Below are 21,292 nucleotides of genomic sequence, written 5' to 3'. Positions count from 1 at the left end.
GCTCATAGTGTGTCGCTGTCGTTGTCGTTGTGTTGATGGCGTCTATAGATTGCTGCCAATGGCGACAACCCAAATGCTTACAATTTGACCAAAGCTAGCACGAGCGGCACTCGCTTCCCCTCCCCCTCCCCATCACCCATCCCACATTCATTCCATCGCACAACGCGAAGCGAACAAATCCAAATTAATTCCCAATGGGCTAGTCAACAAAGCCAAACCGATCCGTCGATGGCCAGCCAAGGTAGTTGCACTGTTGTTTAGAGCTCTTTGCCACTTGATAACTTCCAAACAGCAATATAAACTGATTAGGGTGCTTTATATCTACACATATTGTGGCGATAAAATAAAAGAATGCCCCACAATAATCCCAATAAAACTTGGCATATGATACATAGATTTTATTTATTTGAATTTTCTCGTTTTCTTTGGGAATTCTGCAAAAAGTAAACAACTTTTAGTTTTATTATTTAAATATATTACTAAGTGCTACTTACACTTCTCCTTCGGCTTCAGTTCATTCAGTTCTGTGGCATGTTCGGCCAGCAAATCCAGCATCACCTCAATCTTAAGATTACACATGTTATTCTCCTCCTCTAATGCCCGAAACTTTTTATTCAAACGCAGCATATCATCGACGTCGCCTTTGCGCACCGAATGCATCCAAATGCCATCGGCGAAACGCAGTTTTTTATTGCCCAGATTAAGGGATATCTTGCGGAAATCATCAATATCTTCGCTAACAACCGGAAAACCAATATTACAGCGATTTACACGCGCTGGAATCGGTTTCGATTCGAATTTCTTGTTGAACAGCGGCATCACAAATGGACAACTGCAAGCGGAATAAAATAATAGCAAACACCTGACCACAAAGGAACACGTTGCCAGGACAACCAGGACAACATGGTGTCACAACACAGCCGGCTTTAATTGTTGTGTGTACTGAGCTGTCAAAAAAACAGACTGACAGCAGACAGCATAAAAAACAAATATATACAAACCAATTCAATAATATGCTATATAACATTTCGAAAAATTAACTCGTATTACAATTATGACACAGGAGGCTGATAATTATGTGTTCTCCAAGTGCGTATTGTATCTCAACCATTCTCGACTGTATAAATAATTAAATTATTTTACTGCAGTTGTGCCGAGCAGGTGGCCGAGTGTGTGGAGCGACTTGTGCGACAAACCAACGAAGATTTGAGGAACTTCCGAGAGGAGCAAAGTGGTCTTCGAGCACATATCTCTTCCATACTGGATGAAAATCGCAATCTGAGCACTCAACTGGGCAAATACACCAGAATGCCTTACGCCTCGGACATGGAAGAGCTGCAGCAGCAGCTCCGTTTATCCAACGATGCGCTGGTCCAGGCCAAGGCACAGATTGATGCACTCAAAAAGGATCGACATTGCCTCAACCAGATCAATGAATGCTCACAGCGCACCATCAAGAACTTGGAGACTAAACTGCAGAATTATCGTCAGCAATTATCCAAAGGGGACAAGCAGCAAGTGAGTGAAGTAATCAATATAAATGTGATTAAAGTATTCATATTCAACTTTTAGATGTACGACAAGTCAATTAAAATGCTGGAGCAAAAGTTGGCTTTGCAACAGGAAGACATACGCACACAGGCAAATGTCATCAAGGCGTTGCATCAGCATAAAGTGCGAGATGGCGAGAGGATTGAAACACTGCAAACTGAACTCACTAAGCGACGTCAAGACAACGAGAATCGCGAAGAGAGCCAAGCCAAGATGGCAACAATGCAAAAGCAGCTAAAGGAACTTGACAGGGCATTGAAATATACTCAATCCTTGCTGGAGAAGAGCACAAAACGCGAGGAGACGGCCATGCGCAAAGTGCAAGAAGCTCTTAGTATTAACGAGGCTACCGAGCGTGAGAAGATCGAGGCGGAAAGGTTAGCCGAAACCTACAAGGAGGAAGCTACTCAACTGGCCACCAATATTGGCAACGTTATGGACGAAGCCGCCAAGCGTGTGGATAACGAAGTCGATCAGCTGCGCTCGAAGCTATCGAAGAAGGATAAAATGATACAATCACTGCGCGAAAAGGTTTGTTGATTTCCCAGTTTACTAGCCATTATCTAAACATTAACTCAACTGCAGCTTAACCATCAAATTGCCGAGAACAAGTCCATGATGGAGTCTATCGAAGCGCGCTACAATCGCATTAGTCTCAAGTATGAAGAGACTCTAAAGCAAAATGAGAAACTTGCAGCGCATGTCGAGTCCTGCAACAAGCGTGTTACGGAAATGGAACAATACGCTCAGAAAGAACATCACTTAACGAGGTAAGCCACATGTTACTTTTACATAGAAGTTACATATTAACTTTTCGTTACATAGCAAAAAGAACTACGATCCTCAGCTTGAGGATTACATGCAGGCCAATAAAAAACTTAAATCACACTACAGATATCTGCTGCATGATTTGACAAACAGATTCGAGGCGGAGTTCGAAAATGTGCGCAAGGAAAACTGTGATCTGAAGGCCGAAAATGAGCTACTCAAAAGTGGCGCCGCTGGCGATGGCATTGGCATATTGAAATAGTGAACATAAAAACTTATATTTTATAGTAGTTAAATAAATACGATTTAATTTCAACTATGTGGCAGTAAGTTGTGCATTGCGACCGGGAAACAAACTGGGGAACCAGTAACTGGGCTCATCTGATTGCTTATCAATCCAGCAGAGTCCCTCGCCCAAAACCTTGTCCAAGGCCTGCTTGGCGCGATAATCAGTCCAGCTGCAAGAAAAACGTAAGTTACCGACATTCGCAGCTTAAGGCAAATCAGGCTTACCCCAAATCCTTCATAAGCTGAGTTTGCGTGACGCTGCCTAATTCTGTATTAGATGCAGCGCTGAGTATGTTTGTTTCCTCCATGCTAAGCTCGCCTGGGATTGATTGCACCATGTATTTTCCCTTGCCCAGCTTGTGTATGACAAAGCTGCATTTCCGAAAAAAAGAAAAATGTAATCATTAAGTTAATAGTTAATAGAATTAACTCACCCGTTGCCAAAGATACTCAGTTTCTTGGCGGCCATCAATATGTCCTCCTTGGTAATCTCCTGATGCACAGCACTTTGACCGCGCGCAGCGATTAAACGCCGACGGAGTTCATCCAGTTCCATAAGACCGCCAGTTTTGTGATTGGCTGCCAAACAGACTTCAACAACCTGCACACTGAGCTCATAATAGAAATCTCCCATGCCGAGCACACTCCAAAAACCTTTGCCAGTAGCCAAGGGATCCACGCCAATGGCCGCACACATCTCCTGGAACTGCTTACGGAATTGCGAATTTTTACGAATGTCTTCCTTGTGTTTCATAGCAAACTCTTCCAATTTATTGCGAAAAACTTCCATTTGTTTGGTCATTTGTTCCAATTGTGATTCCTGCAGATCAGCACCCTTATCCTTGTATTTCTCAGCAGCTAACTTTTGTTGCTGTATGGCACCCAAACCCACGCGACGCCGCATTTTCGAAAGGAATTGTATTTATATCTTTCAGAAAATTGTTTTGTTTGAAAAAATAATAAAAGCGAAGCCAGCTGTTTCAATAGGCGATGACTATATCCATCAGCTGATTGCAACTGTAGCCCTGGCAGAATATAAAACAGAAATCGATAAGACATTGTCCTAGGTATCTATCGATATCAAGGCAAAACCACACTTTGGTATATCAAATCGACGTTAAAACGGTTGTCATAAAATTTTTGCTAGTGGTCACACCGTGACACAGGTGTTCAATACAACAGAAAGCTCCTTTTAAGAAAATAATAAAAAACAAATAATGAATAAAATTCATAATATTCAATTAACATATTATTTTGGCTGCAAAAAACATCGATGTTTGCCATAGAAAATCGATGTTTAACAATTTTTTATTCATTTCGAAGTTTTGTTTCTCAGCGTGTGGTTTATTTCGCGTGTGTTTATTTAAACAAACAATGTTAATTCATTTGACGACCTCCCATCAAGAGAATTTTGTATACGAGAACCACAGATGAGCTAAGAGAAGACAGAAAAATAAATTAGAAAAAACTCATAAAGGCAAGAGGTCCAGACAGCAGTATCTATAACATAAACAACAACAATAGCACTGCCCCCGCCCCCTCTGCGTGCTCAACAAAGGACATCCGCCATCGTATTACACACACACACACACACATGCATATAAGAGCCATCAAGGTTATTATGTGAAGAAATGCTGTGACTCCAATTTTGTTGGTGCACTGAACCAAAAACAAAAAAAAAATATGAAATCAAATTGAATGCATTGAAATTGCGAATCGAACGAAGACGAAGAACGAAGGACGACGAGTGTTGCAATTGCCTCGGCATGTTGTGCTTCGACTCGGAGAAGATGAATTGGTATTATCATGTGTTGGCACGTCGACCGTATCTGGTGGTTATTTCCATAGCCGTCTATTGTGTGGCCTGCATTATTGTGGCACTGATATTGAACGACCTGCCCGACTTCAGTGACCCCACCTTGGTAAGTAGAGTGTCCCCAGCACAATAAATCATTTCTACGCATGCTCATACTATCTACACACACGCACCACAGGGCTTCGAATCGCGCGGCACTGCGATAGGCAAACGTTTGACCTCTTGGCATAATCTGATACAGGAATGTGATGGCAATGGCGCCTTATTCTCCAATCCATCGGATCTGTTGCAGAAGCTGCGGCTGCTTCAACATGAGCAGCATCCTAGCCACAAACGGCACAAAAAACAGCAGCGGCGCAAGCTCAAAAACAATAAGAAACGCAAGGAGCATAACAACGGCAACAAGAAGAATCAACACGATGATATGGCCAACAAAATGATGGTGCTAAACAAGCGACTGAAGGCCACCCAGCGACCGACTCCAAGTGAGAACAAATGGCTAGATGGACAAATACGTGACTACGAGATCACCAACGACAGCAACAGTAGCAACAATGGTGCATCGACCATTGAATATGGACATAACACAACGTTTGTCGATGAGGATGAGCATCGTGAGCGTATGCAGAGCAAGAGCAGCAGATGGCGCATGCTGAAGCAGGCAACGCTTCCCAACGATTTGGGTTGGCCGGAGGCCAAGGCGGCGAAGGAATCGATTGAGGGCTTTTTCTGCGAATCTTCGCCGCACAAACGTTATGCTCATTTTGTGGTGCAACGCATTGGACCCAATGCCACCGATTCGTTGTTCGATTTGAATGGCATGCTGGCCATGTGTCAGTTACAGGAGCAAATTAGTTCGGTGAAAAGCTATCAGGCATTCTGTGAAAGAAGAAGGGAAGAAGAAGAAGTATTGGCATCCAACTGTTGTCGGCCTTGGTCGTTGCCCAATTATGCCACTTTGTTGGCCAATAAGAGTTCGTGCTTCGATCTGAACGCAGAGGACGTTGCCCTGCTGCAAACGCTGCTCATCAATTGCTATGAGTATTATCACGATCTGAAGATTGACATGAACTGCAATACCTTAAATCGTTGCTATGCACCTGAGGAATGTACGCGTCATGCGGATATTGTGTTCAGTGTGCTGAACTTTCTCAGCGACTACGGCTTCATTAAACCCAATGTAAGTAGCTGAAAGCAGTTTTAACAATTTGCTTTACTAATGTACTTTACTGCTTTGCAGGACACAAATGTTTATTTGAAGTACGCCATGATTTTTGTGCCAATTGCACGATCTAATCGCATCCTGCCGCTATTTCACGAATGGGAACACGTGTAAGTTTCTAATATCTACGCAATGTATAACGATCAATGGGTCCTGCAGGCATCTTGCCATCCTTGGCAGTAACTAGAGCTGGCACACACACTTCCTCAAAGTACGTGCTCAAATCATATTTGCGAAACAGCTTGCGCATATTCTCACGAAATTCGTCCAACGACATATCCTTGGGAATTGGTTTCTGTTTGTAAAAATTATCGCCCAATTCTTGCAGACGATTGTAATAATTGCCATAAGTCGTTTGAATATCCTTCGATTGCGTTTTGCTGTCAGCAGAGTCGCTAGGTTTAATAGTTTTCTGACTAATCAGCGAAACGTATTCATCAGGTGAATAATCCGACCAGTAAATAGTTTTACGCAAGTCCTTCAAGTAAGCTTCAACTTGATCGTAGCGCACTGGAGGACACTCAAAAAAGAGCTTGTAAATCTCTTCGTTGCACCACTTGGTCCGCCTCAAGAACTGACGATAATCCTCGCGCCAATCCATGGCATATGGCCAGGTGCGTGTCTTGATCTCATTGTTATTCACCTTGAGATTGTTGGCATAATGGCCAGAGATTAGCGCAGGATCGGTTTGATAGCGAAATATCTTCTTTGGCTTGTGACTGATACCATCATGCATGTGATCCACAAAGTCCTTTTTGGTAACCGTGCGCTTCACAATGCATTTGGGCAGCAGATCATTGACATCGACAGCGGCCAAGCGTTCGCTGCGTGTTAAGGAAGGTCTTTCATCAGCCATGTTGAATTGAAAGTTTTTGTAACAAAATTTATTTTAAATTTATAATGTGCTAATATCTCAGATTTATTTGTATTAATCGTAACTACTATGTTTATATTTCTAGTGATCTGAGCAACGAACTCGTCGAAGTCATTGGCATGGATTTGGGCTTGGAGAACGAACTTTTTAGCGAACTGCTGCTCACGGATGTTTGGCTGGTTTCCCTTGGCGGTCTTTTTGTTCTCGCCTGCGTCTGGTTGTACACTGGATCTGCGTTTATCACCGTGATGTCGTGCTTAGCCATTTGTTTTTCGCTGGGATTGGCTTACTTTGTCTACACATTGGTCTTTGAGTTCAGCTTCTTTCCATACATGAATCTGTTGGCCGTTGTGGTGATCATTGGCATTGGTGCCGATGATGTCTTCTTGTTCCTAAAGATCTGGCAATGTGTGCTGGCCGAACGTTTCAGTAAGAGCAGCACATTGAACACACAGTCAACGCTACCCACACCTTTGGAGCATAATGAGCACACGGAAACATTGGAGAATCTTATGGCGCTGACGATGCGACATGCGGCTGCCTCGATGTTTGTTACCTCGGTGACAACAGCGGGTGCTTTCTTTGCTTCATATAGCAGCTCAATCATAGCCATCAAATGTTTTGGGTAAGCCTTCGATTGTCTTTATTTAGTGTGTCACTAATAATGCCTATTTTCTTAGCATTTTTGCTGGCACTGTTGTGGTGACGAACTATTTGCTGATGATTACCTGGCTGCCGGCATCGGTTTCAATTATGGAGCGTCTGTTTGCTAGTCGCATGTCCTGCCAGCAGCATCTGTTACAGAAGCTAATCAACGCTTGCAAGAAGTCAATTAATCGATTTTGTGAACTGTTCGAGGAGCGCATCACACACAGCATTATGAACTATGCATTCTTATGGCTAATCATCTTTGCAATACTGGGCACAGGCAGTGCAATAATTGTGTTTTGGTATCCGGGACTGCAGCTGCCGGAGAAACCACATTTTCAGCTGTTTGTCTCACATCATCCCTTTGAGATCTATTCGAAGCTGCGTCATCTGTTTTGGTTTGAAAAGACCCTGCAAGCAGTGGAGAATTTCAATATGAGCATGCGTTTCGTTTGGGGCGTGGAGGCGATGGACGATGGCGACTATACGAATCCCAATTCACATGGCAACCTACACTATGACAATAATTTTAATATATCTAGCAAAGAGTCACAGATTTGGCTGCGTAACTTTTGCCAAAACGTGCGACAGCAGCCGTTTTATCAAGCGACTTTTGCCTTCTTGTTGCCCAACTGTTTTATCGAGAATTTTATACGTTTTATGGAGCGCAGGTAATTTCAATGATTAATGTTTTAAAGACACTATTTAAACTGCTTTCTTCTTCGCTTAGATGCATTGACGACATGGACTCAAAACACACGAACTTAACGCCCTGCTGCGATGCCGAATTTCCCTACGAACCACATATATTTGAGCTGTGTTTACCTCAATGCATATCCAATCTATGGGACACGAGTTTTTATCAGCAAAGCAAAGCGGGTCCCAAGTTTGCTGCTGCACCCAGTCGAACCGATCTTGGCTATTTGGAGAGCAGCAGCAACGAAAGTCTAAGCATGGAGTCGACATCAATGCAACTGCTCGTTAAGGCGCTAATCATTGAGTTCGATTCTAACATAAGCTATAGTACCATCTATAGCAATATGAAAGTGTTTTACGAGAGCGTCGAGAGCTGGTTTCAACAGCAGCTCAGCACTGCGCCGCAGGAATTACGCGGCGGTTGGTTCATCAGTGACTATGAATCTATAATGTTCTTTAGTGTTCAGGATACGCTCTCCAATGACACAATAGTTGCCATCATTTTGGCCATGGCCGCATCACTTGTGGTGCTATTGTGCTTCACACTCAATCTGATCATCTCCATATATGCTGTCATTACCGTTTCCCTAACCATATTCAACACTGTGGCTGTGCTAATTTTACTCGGTTGGCAATTGAATATATTGGAGAGCATTGCCGTCTCAACGGCCATCGGACTGGCTGTGGACTTTAGCCTACATTATGGCATACACTATCGCCTGGCGCCATCCAAAGAGCGTGTGGCAGCTACACAATTTGTGCTGTCTCGCATCATTGGACCGACGGTGATGGCGGCAGCAACCACGGGCTTTGCCGGTGGCATTATGATGGCATCAAATATACTACCCTATATACAGATTGGTGTCTTCCTCGTTGTGGTCATGGTCACCAGTTGGCTGTATGCCACATTCTTTTTGATGAGCATGCTCAAAGTCGCTGGACCGCAGTACGGTTTCATGCAGCTTGGTTGGCCGAAATTGCGCAAACGTCGCACTGCAAAGGCCAACAAGTTCTACGAAAGGTGAGTAAACTTACATTACTATATAAATATACAACTAATTTGTGTTTTTTCTGTGTAGAAAACCCAGCCAAATTATTGCTAGTGAACAGCTGCTAACGCCCACAAGTTCAGCTATTGTTGAGATGGCAAATTCGGAGACACATGAACTGGAATCCCTCAATTCGAATAGCCAAATCAAAACAATATCGGGCACAGAAAGTGGACACACTTTGCCTGCGCTGCCCGTCGACTTTGAGCACTCATTCCAAACTGTGCACTAGGGTTATATATATATATATACATACATATACATATATAGTAAGTATATCAATTGGAGCCGTCTGTCTATCTTGTTGCGATGATGCCGTCATCAATGGAGCTGCGACAATTTGCATTTTTTATATATACAGGGCAAAGCTGTAAAGCGATCCCCAGCATACATTTATATATATACATATATAGTACTTAGCACATATACATGGTGCACCAACTACTTTGTTAGCATTAAGCCCAAAAAGCTCAAAGAGGCGACAAGAACAAGAAGTTTGCGCATTTTATACTTTGCTAATATTGAGAGATTAGTTAGAGATATGTTAAGGCATAATAATAGGAGGGAGGGAGGGAAGGTATAACGAGAGAGAGACAGAGAAATCGATCAAAATGTATTAAGCTTGAGCAAATTGAATGACTCTTTTTAGTGTGCTATTTCAAAAAGACTTCAAACAGTTGCAATGCGCTTTTTTACTTATGGTAGTTATTGTAACGTTTTGACGCCCCGAGCCACAAAATTTTTGGGCTCACAAATTGTAAACTGAAGCAATTAGCGGAGAGTACTGGGTACGTCCAATAAAAACAAAAAAAAAACATACAAACAAAAAAAGAAAAAGAAAACAGAAAATCTGTACGACTGCATGATGTCGGTATTATTAGTTGATAGAGTTTTTAGTGAAGCATTAATGTATTATGTATTATCGTATGTACTTAATTGTAATCAAAACTATTTATACTCTGAATTTTTATTAGCTGTTAAATCTCGGGCAAACAATGTTGGCGCCGGCATTATAGATTGTATACACTATATACAGACATACATATATGTACTTACCATATATGGTAGTTACACACACTCAAAACACACTCATACACTTCTATATATAATGTACGTTGATGTACTAAATGTGTTGTCTATCCTAGTTGTAAACGCGTTCAAAACACACACACACAAAACACACATACAAAAAACACTCACGTTTGTAATAACCATGTAACTGTGATACAGAAGGTGACAAATTGAAAATATTGATGAAAACAAATCTATTCTATGTTTATATAGACAAAATGAAGAAAGAGCTAGAAAAACAAATGAAACTAAAACAAGCAAAAATGAAAATCATGACGTATTGTACTTAACTACAACTGAAAACCTTGTACTTCCTTCATTGAACTTAAAACAAAAAAAATACAAATGTGTTGAAGTGATTTAATAAATGTTACTTGTGAAACAAATCTACAGACGAAATCTTTCAACTATAAGTTACATTATATAATAATGATTTTCTTAAACGATATTAATTCTACAATTTTAGATTTGATTTCGAAGATTATGATTAACTTTATGTTCTTTTATGACAACTCAATGCTGATCGTTTATTATTTAATTTTTTTTAATATTTGTATTACCTAATCTAAAATTGTAATTATCGTTAAAGAAAATCATAATTATTGATATGAAATTTTCCCCAATTTAAGTAAGTAAAACACATTTGCAAATTTACTTATTATAATTCTGTTTTATTTCTCAACTAGGTATCTCAAATATTTGGTGTGCTAGCATCTTACGAACTCGTGTAATCCGCTTCACATTTAGTAGTAGACAATGCACTTATGCATTCTGTGTGGAGATTATGCTACAAATTGACCTAAATGGCTAAAAACAGCATTCGAATCGGATCGGATCGACTCGATTCGAATGCCTTCGGATTGCCTGCAATATTATGTATTATTCGTGTGTGTGTTTCATGCTTTGCGCCTTACAAGTATTCAACGATATCGCATTTGATGGATATATTCGGACAACTCTGGCCAACCGCACTGCGACCACGATAGTTGGGACTCTTCTCCGTCAGCAGTTTACGGAATATGGGCAAAATTGCCGTCTCTCCTTCAATCAGTTCCGTCTCCGAGCTGGCGCCATAGATCGAATGCTCCGTTTTATTGCGATGCTTACGCTGCTTGTCGGGCGCCACATTCGGTGAGCTGTGATGATGTGCCGCATGCTGAATGTTGGAATTGCGATTGAATTTACGTGGCTGTGAACACGGCTGGACACTGGTTGGAGTTGGCTCCCGTTCCCGTTCGCTGTCCGTTTCGCTCTGGCAAATGGTGCCCTTCTGTGGCTTGGGTCGATGCTTGTTGCGATTCTTCTCGGACACCGAACGCTGTATGGGTGACGTTGTGCTCTGCTCGTAGGCCATCACATGACCATGATGCTCTGAGCAGCGTTGTGGACTCGCATACGTCCGTTGCGATTGGCGTGAATGCTGCTTGGCATGCGACAGTGTGTGCGTATCCCAGAGATCGCTCTGCGACACCACAAAGTTGGACTTGAGCGCCGATCCCATGCTTGTGCGTCGATGATCCGAGGCAGTGGGAGCTAAGGAAACATTCATTAGTATAAAGTAAGCTAGCAACTCGTGATTGAACTCACTTTTAATGACACCTGGCGTGCCGGGCTTGCTGTGCGGACAAACGTTGCTCAGCTCCGATTGCGAGGTGGAAATGTTTGTGGAGGAGTTTCGATGTGTGCTGCTGTACTTGGGCTTCGCTGTTGGTGTCTGACTGCCGCTCTCATAGTGCCGGGATGCATTCGATTGCCGACGCTCCCTCATCGCGGCACAATCATTCGAAGTCCGTTTGCCAGCGCTGCTTGTGATGCTGCCAATGTTGGCGTCTGTTTGCGCCGAGACCGAATTGCGTTTCTCTAAATGCCGATGGTGTTGATGTTGCTGTTGCTGCTGTTGTTGTTGGTGTTGCTGCTGCTGTTGTTGCTGCTGCTGTTGTTGTTGCTGTTGCATTTGCTGCTGCTGTTGCAGATGTTGCTGCAACTGCTGCTGTATGGGCTGCATCATGGCAGGCGCATGATGCTCCACAATTGATTGCTTCTTCTTTTTACTGTGGAAAGAAAACCAGATAGAGTGGGATATTGATTGTGAAAACAGCCGAGCATCAATTTAGCATTTAATCTAGAGGAATTTCTATACAATTTTGTGTATTTTTACTGTTGTTCTTATGAGAAACTTTATAGTAGACATCTATAAGATACTCTGTATTACTCTGTATATACTTTGCGTATTTTGAAATAATGCGGCAAATCTTTAAGGTACTCTGTACGAGGGTAGGCGGACAAAAAGTCGGCCTTACAAAGAAAATACGTTTTTTTTTTAATTTCCACAATTTCTGGTGTTGTCACCTCTCTGGGACGTCCCGAGCGATCATCGTCTAAAATGCTTGTCCGCCCGCGTCTGAATTCAGCAGTCCAATATTTTATTGTTGACAACGATGGAGCTGAATCCTTATAAACTTTGTCCAACTCCTTTTTAATATCGTCGTTGGATTTCTCTTGTAAAAACAGAAATCTTATGACAGCACGATATTCGATTCTATTCATGTTGACGACAATTCAAAAGTGAATGCGCTAAAAGTCCCTCCAAAATTACCAGTGTTGATAAAACCGCATGAAACTTTCACAGTAATCAGCTGATAGAAAACACTAATCGAATAAAATATTTACGAATTTTTAAAAAAAATTTTTCTTTGTTAGGCCGATCTTTTATCTGCCCACCCTCGTACATCTATAAGATATGCATATCCTTAAGATTCTTGCAGATCAATAAGATGCTCGATATATGTATGTATCTGTGCGATACTCTACATACATATGTATCTGTTAGATAGTCTGCATATCCTTGCTCTGCAAATAAATATGTACCTAACTGGGCAACTTAAACAAAATCCGAAATAATAAACAGAACAAATAATTATGTCAGCAGCACATAATAAATATAAACTATAGAAAAATTATATAAATTGAGCCTAAGGATATGCGAGAAATTTAAGAATAGCATAGCCATCAGGCCTTGAGGATGAAACAACATTCTTTGTTTAAGATATTTTCTGTATATCTAGAAGATACTATTTATATCCATAGTCTACTTTCGGTCTACTTACGGGGGCAACGATGGCGCCAGCGTTGTGCACTGCACGGAGACAAAGGAGTTGTCCATTTCCACATGCGTGGACGTGATGCTATCCACGGAGGTCAGCTCGGTAACTTCTAAGTGCAAATAGATTGCAAGCAATGCATGAAACTGTTGGATGTCAAAATCCAAGACGACTCACCTGTAGTGCTTGGCATCTCACGACGCACTGGCGGCGCCGATAACCTCGCTATATCCTCGCTCAGTATTGGCTCCAGATCGGTGGTTCCACCACCCGAGCAGGTGACACCATCGATCCACTTGCGTGCCTCGGGTCCCAACTTACGTATCAGCGCCTGCAATTCGTTCTCCTTCTCCATCAGAGCTTTGCGGAAGCGACAGTTCGTGTTCTTCACATCGCGCAGACGCTGCTCCAGTTCACAGACGGAGGAGTCGCGCCTGTTCTTGGACATGGGACGCAATGTGGCACGCACTCGTTTGTCCACAACACCTTGCGGATTACGCTTGAGCTCCACAAGCTGAAAGGTTATGGAAATGCATAAGATTAGTGAAAAAGAAAATGCAATAAGTTTCACAGCTAGGTTGAAACAACTCTAGGAGTTGATATAGGACAAACTACAGTACTATATACTATATACATATAGCAGTATATGTTATATAGTTGGATAGATAGAATATAGTATTCAAATAGCATGTAGTAGAGTATAGTTTAGATATAGTTCGTATGTAGTGTTATATGTAGCACATTCAAAAGTTCTCCAATTTGAATTGAGTAAGTTTCGCAAAATGAAAGACTGATCGAGAGACGATCAAACAAACATTCGCTATGAACAACATTCATATTACAAAAATGTACATATGTGTGTATGAAGTATGCACGAATATATTATATATAGCAAGTCTCTATATATAAATAGATGTATATATACATAATATGTACACTAGATGTATAGTAACAGCTACAAAAACTACAAAACTTCCTTACTACCAGTCTTACTTTCGGTACGAACACCAAACACAAAGTGGCTGTCGTACAAAAAATGATAAAAAACGAGAGTAAGACAAAAACTAAATCCTTGCGATCCGATAGCACCAGCGATATGGCGGCGCCGGCGATGCACGTGATGAACACATTGTAAACTGAGAAACCAATATGCTTGGAATCATTCAGGGCTGGTATGGAGACATGTCGCGTTTCCCAGGCCAAGAAGGCGCCGAAAACCTGCAAGAACAAGAAAAAGATCATTCAATATTTTTTATTGAAGAACACACTTATTCTGTGTTCATTGCTTTTGGTTTCAATCTAACAACAAAGTATACAAAGGGTACTGTTCAATTTTTGAAAGCAAGGCCAAAAAAGAAGCCTTTAAATTTTTATTAAAAGTTAAAAATAAAAAAGAAAAGGAAGAAAGAAGTCTAAAAATTCAAATTCAACTATTCATTCAAATATTCGTTTCGTTAAAATATAGAAATCGTTAAAAATACAAATTGAAAATAATAATTTGATATCTTTTCAAGATACTTCTTTTAAATCAACTGACATTCTTTTGGGTCCAATTTTTATATACTTCAAATCCAATTTCTAATTTCTGAAAATCTTTAAGTTTCATCCTACTTACCAACAACAAGCCCTTGTAGGCGTAGATAATGCTAACAAATATCGTCATGTGCTCTGATTGGCAGTATTCATTCTCGGGTATCACAAGCACATCATCAATGTTCTCATGGTGCTGTAAGAATAATAAACAATTAATTAAGCATACATATTTTTAAATGAAGATCGTGCTACCTTTGGCTCTAGTTGCTTTGTCTCACGATAGAAAGGATCAGCGATCTGCCAGGTAGTAATAATAGCTATATCTATGGCCAACAGCACTCCCACAACCATGAATAGCTGATAGTCCTTGATCACCTTCTTGTTGAGTTTCAGATCGGTGAAGATCGAGTGCACACGCCATGTCTTCGAGAACATGGCGCCAAAGGCCAAACTGAAGCCAGCCATCAAAATCCAAGCGCGTGCAGTGCAAATGAAGGGAAAGGCGGCAACACTACTTAATGTGGTGTCCAGACCCAGGAATATGATGCTCAGATAGGTTAACATGCAGCCAATAATGATGAGATTATTCAAATGCGGACTAGACATTTTTATATAACTGCAGAAAAAATAGAAAATTAGCAGAAGTCCACAGATGAAAGCAAAGCCTCATTTCTCACCGTTGATTGCGATACTTAATGTTGAAGGCCAGAAAAACGGTGGCAATGATTACGCCAATGACTGAGGCGCTGGCTGACACAATGTAGATGGTGGGATTCACCTGGCTGTGTTCGATGTAGATCAAAGTTCGATCCTTGGGCGGTGTTTTGCCCACCCAACGCACCGGTTTGCCCAACGTCATGTCCAAATGCGCCTGCTGTGAATGATATTCTCCAATCTTTTCCATTTGTCCCAGTTGAAACTGGGTAATCAATATATTGGCTTTGCGTTCGTTGTTATAGAAGCGTACGGGACCCTTGAAAGTAAAAATTGTTATATATTAATTAATTATAATTTTAAAACAAATTCAATGCAACTAAAGAATCAAATACAATTTAAGTTGAAAGAAAAACACTCAATTGAATACAAATTAATTTACAATAAAAAGTAGAAATCCGAATAAAAGTTAAGGAAGTATTTTAAATTCAAAATATTGCCAGGGATTCTTTTTGAATCTAAATTCTAGATTCACAACAATTAATTACCGTGACTCCTTCGAAGGAAGTGTTGCGCAGCGCTTCGAGGAAGATGTTTTCCCAATCCTTGACACGATAATCGAAATGCGTGAGCAAATCTTCACGTTTCTCAGCCACATATTGAATGGCCAAAGCAGCTGCCCAGATACCATCATAGGTATAACCATGGAAGCGCGAATACTCAAGACCGCGTAGCCTATCGTACTCCACCAGATACTCATCGGCAGTCTGCAGGGGAATATGAAAGAATTAGATGATAAATTAAATAAAAAAATGAGTCGCTTACAATGCCAGCAACTGTGATGTCGCCGCTAGTGGAAAGTGGTAAAAGATCCACCAAGATGGCACCTTCCAAGGCAATGGCAATCTCCTCTACTGTACACTCGCTGTCCAGCGTGACATTCCACCAATCCGTCGAATAGGTGGCCATGATTAGCCACTGAAAGGCGCGGCCATACATCTCCAATCTGTAATAAAAAGATAAAAGGGATTTTCAATTAAAGAGAAAACCTTTAAAGCTATTGTTTGTCACTCACTTGTAAGCTTCGCAGAATACTTTGCGTGCGAAATGCTCATTGAAGTTGCCTAGAATAATGCGCACATCCTTCTCACGCAGCTTTTTAAGACTCTCCGCCACATCATTGACAAAACTCTGAGTCTCCACCACCTCCAGTTCCATGGAGTCCAGATCGGCCACCATATGATTGTGTGGCAGCGAATAGCGCGGTTCATTCTGATACACAGTTCCCACCCGAGTCCAGTTGAACTCCCTGAGCAGCGCAAGACGTGGCGCATTGAAGGCATTCTCCGAGGGCACCACGCGAAAGAAGTTGGGAAACGCATCCTTGGTGAACATGGGATGTGTGTCCGCATAGCTGAGCTGCGTCAGATGCCAATGCTTGCTGGCCTTGGCAATGGGATCGGTGACGTGAGTGCAGGCAGCGCCAAAGAGCATCACTTTATTGGGACCCGAGTGCATCATGTCGAAGAAGGATTTGACACCGACAGCGGCGTTGCACTAAGTGTTAGCAAAAGAATAAAACTATAATGACTATTGCTTAAAAGAGAGATAAAGAGACTTCAGCTTACTTGCGTATCATTCCACCACATGTGCAAACGATAATTTGTCAGGATCTGCGGATGCTCGTTGACATGTCCTAGCGCCAGCTTAACACTCGGCATAACGCCGCGCCCTGTATAGGAATTCTCCACGCCATCGCCATAGGGAAAGAAGCCCGCTATATAGACATCCGAGCGTTTGGCAGTGCGCGCCTCAATCAGCACGCAGCTGAGGCCAAGGCAGAGCAGCAGACGAAGCAGCAATTGTGGGTGGGACATGCTCGATGTGCGCGAACTGTAAATCGATAAGGATAATCACAATATAGCGAGCTATAATATAACCACATATACATATATATTTATTATGCATGCTAGCCTTCAGCGCGCAATTTCTTTTTTCAAAGTCAGGCACAGTAATAACATCAATTTAAAATTGGTTCAAGGTGCTAGGCATGCGTGTCTCTCTGCTGCATGTCACTAAAAAATTCCATGTAGACACACACAAGCATACTTATATATAGAATATATATATGGAAATATTGTAGATGATGAATATAAATGCAGCAAACGACATTGCTTCACATTTTGTAATGCACTTTAAATTCACAATTAATTTGTGTTTATTACTAATTGTATTATATTTTAATATTAAATCTCTATTAGTAGATAACTTTTTGATTTTTCTGCTCTCACACACACCCAACACTTTGCAAGTGTTGTAACTCTTGTGGTATACTTAATGTCGTATACTTAATATGCGTATGAACAACCTACCAGCAATATTTAACTCCCTGGCACAATTTATTTGCTGTATAAACACATATTTGCTGGATTTTATTTAGATTTTTTTGTGGAGCTGCTGCGACGTTGTTCTCTAAGTTGCGAAGGTCCGAAAAATTGTGTATCCTGACAATTTGACAGTTGGCAGTCGACACTTAAAAAAGGACACGCAAGCTGCGCATGCTTCGGCATTTTGACAGCTTGCTCTTTGTTACGCGCTTTCGCATTGTCAACAACAACAGCACGTTGTTACTTGGACAAACAACAAAAGAAGCGTAAACAAAACAGAAAAACAAATCCACAGGTGGTGGAGGTTAAGGACATTTTGTTTTGCTTCCTTCGTTCGCTACGTTGCGTTGCGTGTTGTGACCGTTGCCATGGACTACATGGCGAATGGAAAAAATAATAATCAACTGGGACTGCACCCAATTATCAAATTATTAGTGTTACTAACATACAACATGGAGGATTACGCGCCGAGTCGATATAAAATGCTGGATAAAATTGGCGAAGGAGTCCACGGTTGTGTGTTCAAGGCCATCGATTTGCAGCGCAATGTCGAGGTGGCCATCAAAAAGGTGGCCTTAAAGAACAAATTTGGCAACATTTCATTGAATACGCTGCGTGAGATTAAGACTTTGCAACTCTGCAACTCGGAATATGTAAGTCTTTCATATTATAATTCCATATATTCCATTTATCAATCATCGCTTCTTTATTACAGATCTTAAACATCATAGAAATATATCCCGATCTTACGGGTCTCTCGCTGGTGCTGGAATACATGCCGGACACTTTGTATGGCCGTCTCAAGAACGAATTGAATCCGCTGAGTCGACAGCAGGTGCGCAAGTATTCGCTGATGATGTTTAAGGGAATGGCTTATCTGCATGAGGCTGGCATTATGCACAGAGATATTAAGCCTGCCAATTTGCTTATAAGTGAAAAGGATATCCTCAAAATTGCTGACTTTGGCTTAGCCCGTCTGCATTTTCCTGAAGAGGAGGCACGTTTGTACTCTCCACAGGTTTCCACGCGTTGGTATCGTGCACCCGAAATCCTTTGGGGCAGTCAGAAATACGGACCTGCCGTCGATCTGTGGGCATGTGGGAATGTCGTGGCGGAAATGCTCCGAGGTGTGCCGCTCTTTGCAGGGACCACGGATATCGAGCAATTGGCCATTATAATACGCACGCTGGGAAGTCCTCGTTTAAATGAATGGCCAGAGCTAACATCCTTGCCGGACTATAGTAAAATAAGGTAAGCTGAATGTTTAAGTCTTAAAGCTATCATTAATCTAGTTTAATTTTGTAGATTCCCGAATTCGGTTGGTATACATTGGGATAATTTGTTTCCCAGTTGCACGCATGCTGTTGAAATCGATCTAGTCTCAAATCTAGTCGTCTATAATCCCAAGAATAGACTTAAGGCCACTGAGGTAAGATCCAATTTCTTTCATAAACACAAATAAATCTGTTTACTTTTATATATTTTATTTGCAGGCCGTCGGTCATAGTTATTTCAATTAATTGTAAGACTATGTATTATTTACACATGTAGTTAACTAATAGCTAGAATGCATTTAGGAATTCTCCGACTCCTTGAATCTGTAAAATAAACAAAATATCAATATAGTTTATCATACTTTTAATTGATAACATTGCGTATACTTACTTGCATTTGAGGCAAGTGAAGAACACAGTTTGTCCTTCATCTGCCGAGCGCAACTGTAATGTGGCATAAGACATCTTATCATTGCCGCACTTGGGACATTTGCGTTCCACAATTGGACCATCAGCTTCCTCTTCTTCGTCCTCACGTTTTCCTTTCTTCGTCAACTTACTAGGATCGTAGGTATTAAAATGTATGGTGTATTCGGATTTCTCCCCACTGTAAACTGCAAGACAATGTTTGAAATATGTATGTTTATATATGTAATTAGCAGTTATTAACTATGGCTTACCATCTGGCTGAAACTCCTGTTTGCAGTTGTGGCAGAACACATTGCCTTTAACTTGTAAAGGCGGCAGAATTGAGCCACAAGTCGGACAGAAACCGGGACGATTATTGAAAACATCCATTCCGAATCAAAACAACTTTTGCTGCACGTGTAGCGGTATAGAAATATCGATAGCACTAGCATTGTATCGAATATTTTAAAATTATTTTATATATCGATATATAAATATTATAATTACTGTTCAATAAATAAATATTTATTTTAAATGAATTCATCCCTTTTCTTTAGAATATCTTTTAAATAAATAAATATACATTCAAAAGTACCGAAACCCATTTAATTGGCTATTCTGCATATGGTATATTAGTATATTTTAAGACGCGTGTAAAAAGCCGCGTAGTTTGAATAGTCTTGAATACCTTCATGTTATCAAACATAATGGTTTTTTACCCAGATTCCTTGAAGTAGCATACTAAGGAATATTCCCAACCCTATTTTAAAATACAATTTGTGATTTGAGAACAATATTGTATTACATTGATTCATTTAAAGTGTTATGCCCACTAAAGTACACACAATTGGCCCTGCATTATTTAACTAAGCCTCAATTAGATTTAACTACTTAGTAAATGCATTCCAAGGACTATTTTGCTTCTTTTTTCTCAGCTGCTTTGGCAGTTTCTTCTTCACCTTCACTCTCGCTCGATTCTTCCTCCTCATCCTCGTCGTCATCATCATCATCGCTCTCATCGTCATCGTCCTCATCGCCATAGCTCTCATCATCGTCGTACGAATAACCAGCGCCACTGCTGCTAGCTCCATATCCACTATAGTATCCGCCATATCCCTCCTCATCATCGCTAGCACCGCCTTGTTGCTGGCGTCCAAATTTATGGGAACGCGTCGACATGCTGAGGTCCTTCGTTACGGACGTTTCGTAATTACACTTGGGGCACGGTATGGCCTTGTTCTTGTCATACTTGAAGCCCTTGCGACGCACATGATCCTCACAATAGCAAGTCTTGCAACGCAAGCACGAATATTGTCCCAAACGGTTGCACGACTGACACTTGTAGTTCTCCGACTCCAATACTTGACACGAAGCCTGGTGCTCGAACTGATCATCTTCGCAGAGGAAGCCATTGCAAAAGGAGCATTTAAAGATGCGTCCACCATGCTCCCAAACACCGCGCTCACACTCCAAGCAGACAGCATTCTGCAAGGGGCAGGTGCAAGCATGTGTCGTCAAGCACTTACGACCGTGACACACCCAAGCCTCGCAAAAGTCACAGATGGCTCCGACCATGCCAGGAAATCCAGTGGTATAGACGCCGGGATGCTTGATCACACAGTCGCCCGTCTTCAGCATGCATTTGATCTTGCCACATTGCGCACAAATCGGCAGTCGCTGAACACTCTGGCAAAAGTAGCAGAATGCACGCGACTTTTGCTTCTTTTCGCACTTGTCACAGTCCATCGGCGCATTGCAAGGTAGATCGGCCAATGGCGCCTCTCGGGTCCTTATCTCCTTCAGGCGTAACTTTTGTTTTTCCGCCTTCTTGCGCTGACCGGTTTTCTTTTTCGGCATCCTGGAATTTCTTTTTTGTGTGTTGTAATTGTTATCGATATCAACGAAAATCGAAAATCCATTAAAAATGTGACCAGCCTTGGACAAGACCTTTA

General features: G+C 41.4%; 9 protein-coding genes across 11 annotated transcripts; 3 read left to right on the top strand and 6 right to left on the bottom strand.

Moving 5' to 3' along the window:
• Positions 1–388: 388 nt before the first annotated feature.
• LOC117573716 (protein chibby homolog 1) lies at positions 389–1,067 on the bottom strand. Its single transcript, XM_034257085.2, has 3 exons — positions 1,002–1,067; positions 495–832; positions 389–434 (listed from the first exon to the last, which is right to left on the bottom strand). Coding segments are annotated over exons 1-3 (366 nt in total). The 5' UTR covers positions 1,028–1,067; the 3' UTR covers positions 389–432.
• LOC117573705 (uncharacterized) lies at positions 1,001–2,599 on the top strand. Its single transcript, XM_034257073.2, has 5 exons — positions 1,001–1,089; positions 1,149–1,518; positions 1,573–2,082; positions 2,137–2,321; positions 2,377–2,599. The coding sequence occupies exons 1-5, from the start codon at positions 1,055–1,057 to the stop codon at positions 2,579–2,581; spliced, it is 1,305 nt and encodes a 434-aa protein (XP_034112964.1). The 5' UTR covers positions 1,001–1,054; the 3' UTR covers positions 2,582–2,599.
• LOC117573710 (vacuolar-sorting protein SNF8) lies at positions 2,597–3,611 on the bottom strand. Its single transcript, XM_034257080.2, has 3 exons — positions 3,042–3,611; positions 2,833–2,979; positions 2,597–2,777 (listed from the first exon to the last, which is right to left on the bottom strand). Exons 1-3 carry the CDS (start codon positions 3,509–3,511, stop codon positions 2,636–2,638), a joined length of 759 nt encoding a protein of 252 aa, XP_034112971.1. The 5' UTR covers positions 3,512–3,611; the 3' UTR covers positions 2,597–2,635.
• Positions 3,612–3,747: 136 nt separating this feature from the next.
• Positions 3,748–10,387, top strand: LOC117574750 (protein dispatched). The gene is made up of 7 exons (XM_034258691.2): positions 3,748–4,529; positions 4,602–5,603; positions 5,664–5,755; positions 6,605–7,144; positions 7,200–7,838; positions 7,898–8,884; positions 8,943–10,387. Exons 1-7 carry the CDS (start codon positions 4,374–4,376, stop codon positions 9,142–9,144), a joined length of 3,618 nt encoding a protein of 1,205 aa, XP_034114582.1. The 5' UTR covers positions 3,748–4,373; the 3' UTR covers positions 9,145–10,387.
• LOC117574751 (uncharacterized) lies at positions 5,622–6,584 on the bottom strand. Its single transcript, XM_034258692.2, has one exon. It carries the CDS (start codon positions 6,499–6,501, stop codon positions 5,764–5,766), a length of 738 nt encoding a protein of 245 aa, XP_034114583.1. The 5' UTR covers positions 6,502–6,584; the 3' UTR covers positions 5,622–5,763.
• A 252-nt stretch (positions 10,388–10,639) lies between the features above and the next one.
• Positions 10,640–17,761, bottom strand: LOC117575281 (gamma-aminobutyric acid type B receptor subunit 2). 3 transcript variants are annotated; one of them, XM_034259423.2, is made up of 13 exons: positions 17,644–17,761; positions 16,900–17,164; positions 16,347–16,828; positions 16,097–16,277; positions 15,820–16,038; positions 15,295–15,590; positions 14,870–15,233; positions 14,700–14,810; positions 14,066–14,302; positions 13,262–13,598; positions 13,091–13,193; positions 11,571–12,034; positions 10,640–11,516 (listed from the first exon to the last, which is right to left on the bottom strand). In XM_034259423.2, exons 2-13 carry the CDS (start codon positions 17,146–17,148, stop codon positions 10,894–10,896), a joined length of 3,666 nt encoding a protein of 1,221 aa, XP_034115314.1. In that variant the 5' UTR covers positions 17,149–17,164; positions 17,644–17,761; the 3' UTR covers positions 10,640–10,893. The 3 variants fall into 3 exon arrangements, with proteins under 3 accessions (XP_034115314.1, XP_034115315.1, XP_034115316.1); XM_034259424.2 differs by having other exon boundaries at positions 13,091–13,196; positions 14,078–14,302; XM_034259425.2 differs by having other exon boundaries at positions 14,078–14,302.
• A 349-nt stretch (positions 17,762–18,110) lies between these two features.
• Positions 18,111–19,178, top strand: LOC117574428 (cyclin-dependent kinase 20). Its single transcript, XM_034258266.2, has 4 exons — positions 18,111–18,311; positions 18,374–18,909; positions 18,964–19,087; positions 19,152–19,178. Exons 1-4 carry the CDS (start codon positions 18,111–18,113, stop codon positions 19,176–19,178), a joined length of 888 nt encoding a protein of 295 aa, XP_034114157.2.
• On the bottom strand, positions 19,122–19,771 carry LOC117574887 (DNA-directed RNA polymerase I subunit RPA12). Its single transcript, XM_034258919.2, has 3 exons — positions 19,613–19,771; positions 19,324–19,546; positions 19,122–19,256 (listed from the first exon to the last, which is right to left on the bottom strand). The coding sequence occupies exons 1-3, from the start codon at positions 19,728–19,730 to the stop codon at positions 19,232–19,234; spliced, it is 366 nt and encodes a 121-aa protein (XP_034114810.1). The 5' UTR covers positions 19,731–19,771; the 3' UTR covers positions 19,122–19,231.
• Positions 19,772–20,123: 352 nt separating this feature from the next.
• Positions 20,124–21,242, bottom strand: LOC117573642 (zinc finger protein 330 homolog). Its single transcript, XM_034256957.2, has one exon. The coding sequence runs from the start codon at positions 21,195–21,197 to the stop codon at positions 20,253–20,255; it is 945 nt and encodes a 314-aa protein (XP_034112848.1). The 5' UTR covers positions 21,198–21,242; the 3' UTR covers positions 20,124–20,252.
• Positions 21,243–21,292: the final 50 nt, after the last annotated feature.

This window comes from Drosophila albomicans, chromosome 2R (genome assembly GCF_009650485.2).
Source record: "Drosophila albomicans strain 15112-1751.03 chromosome 2R, ASM965048v2, whole genome shotgun sequence".
In the NCBI taxonomy this organism is placed as follows: Eukaryota; Metazoa; Arthropoda; class Insecta; order Diptera; family Drosophilidae; genus Drosophila; species Drosophila albomicans.
This window is presented reverse-complemented; position numbering and strand designations above follow the sequence as displayed.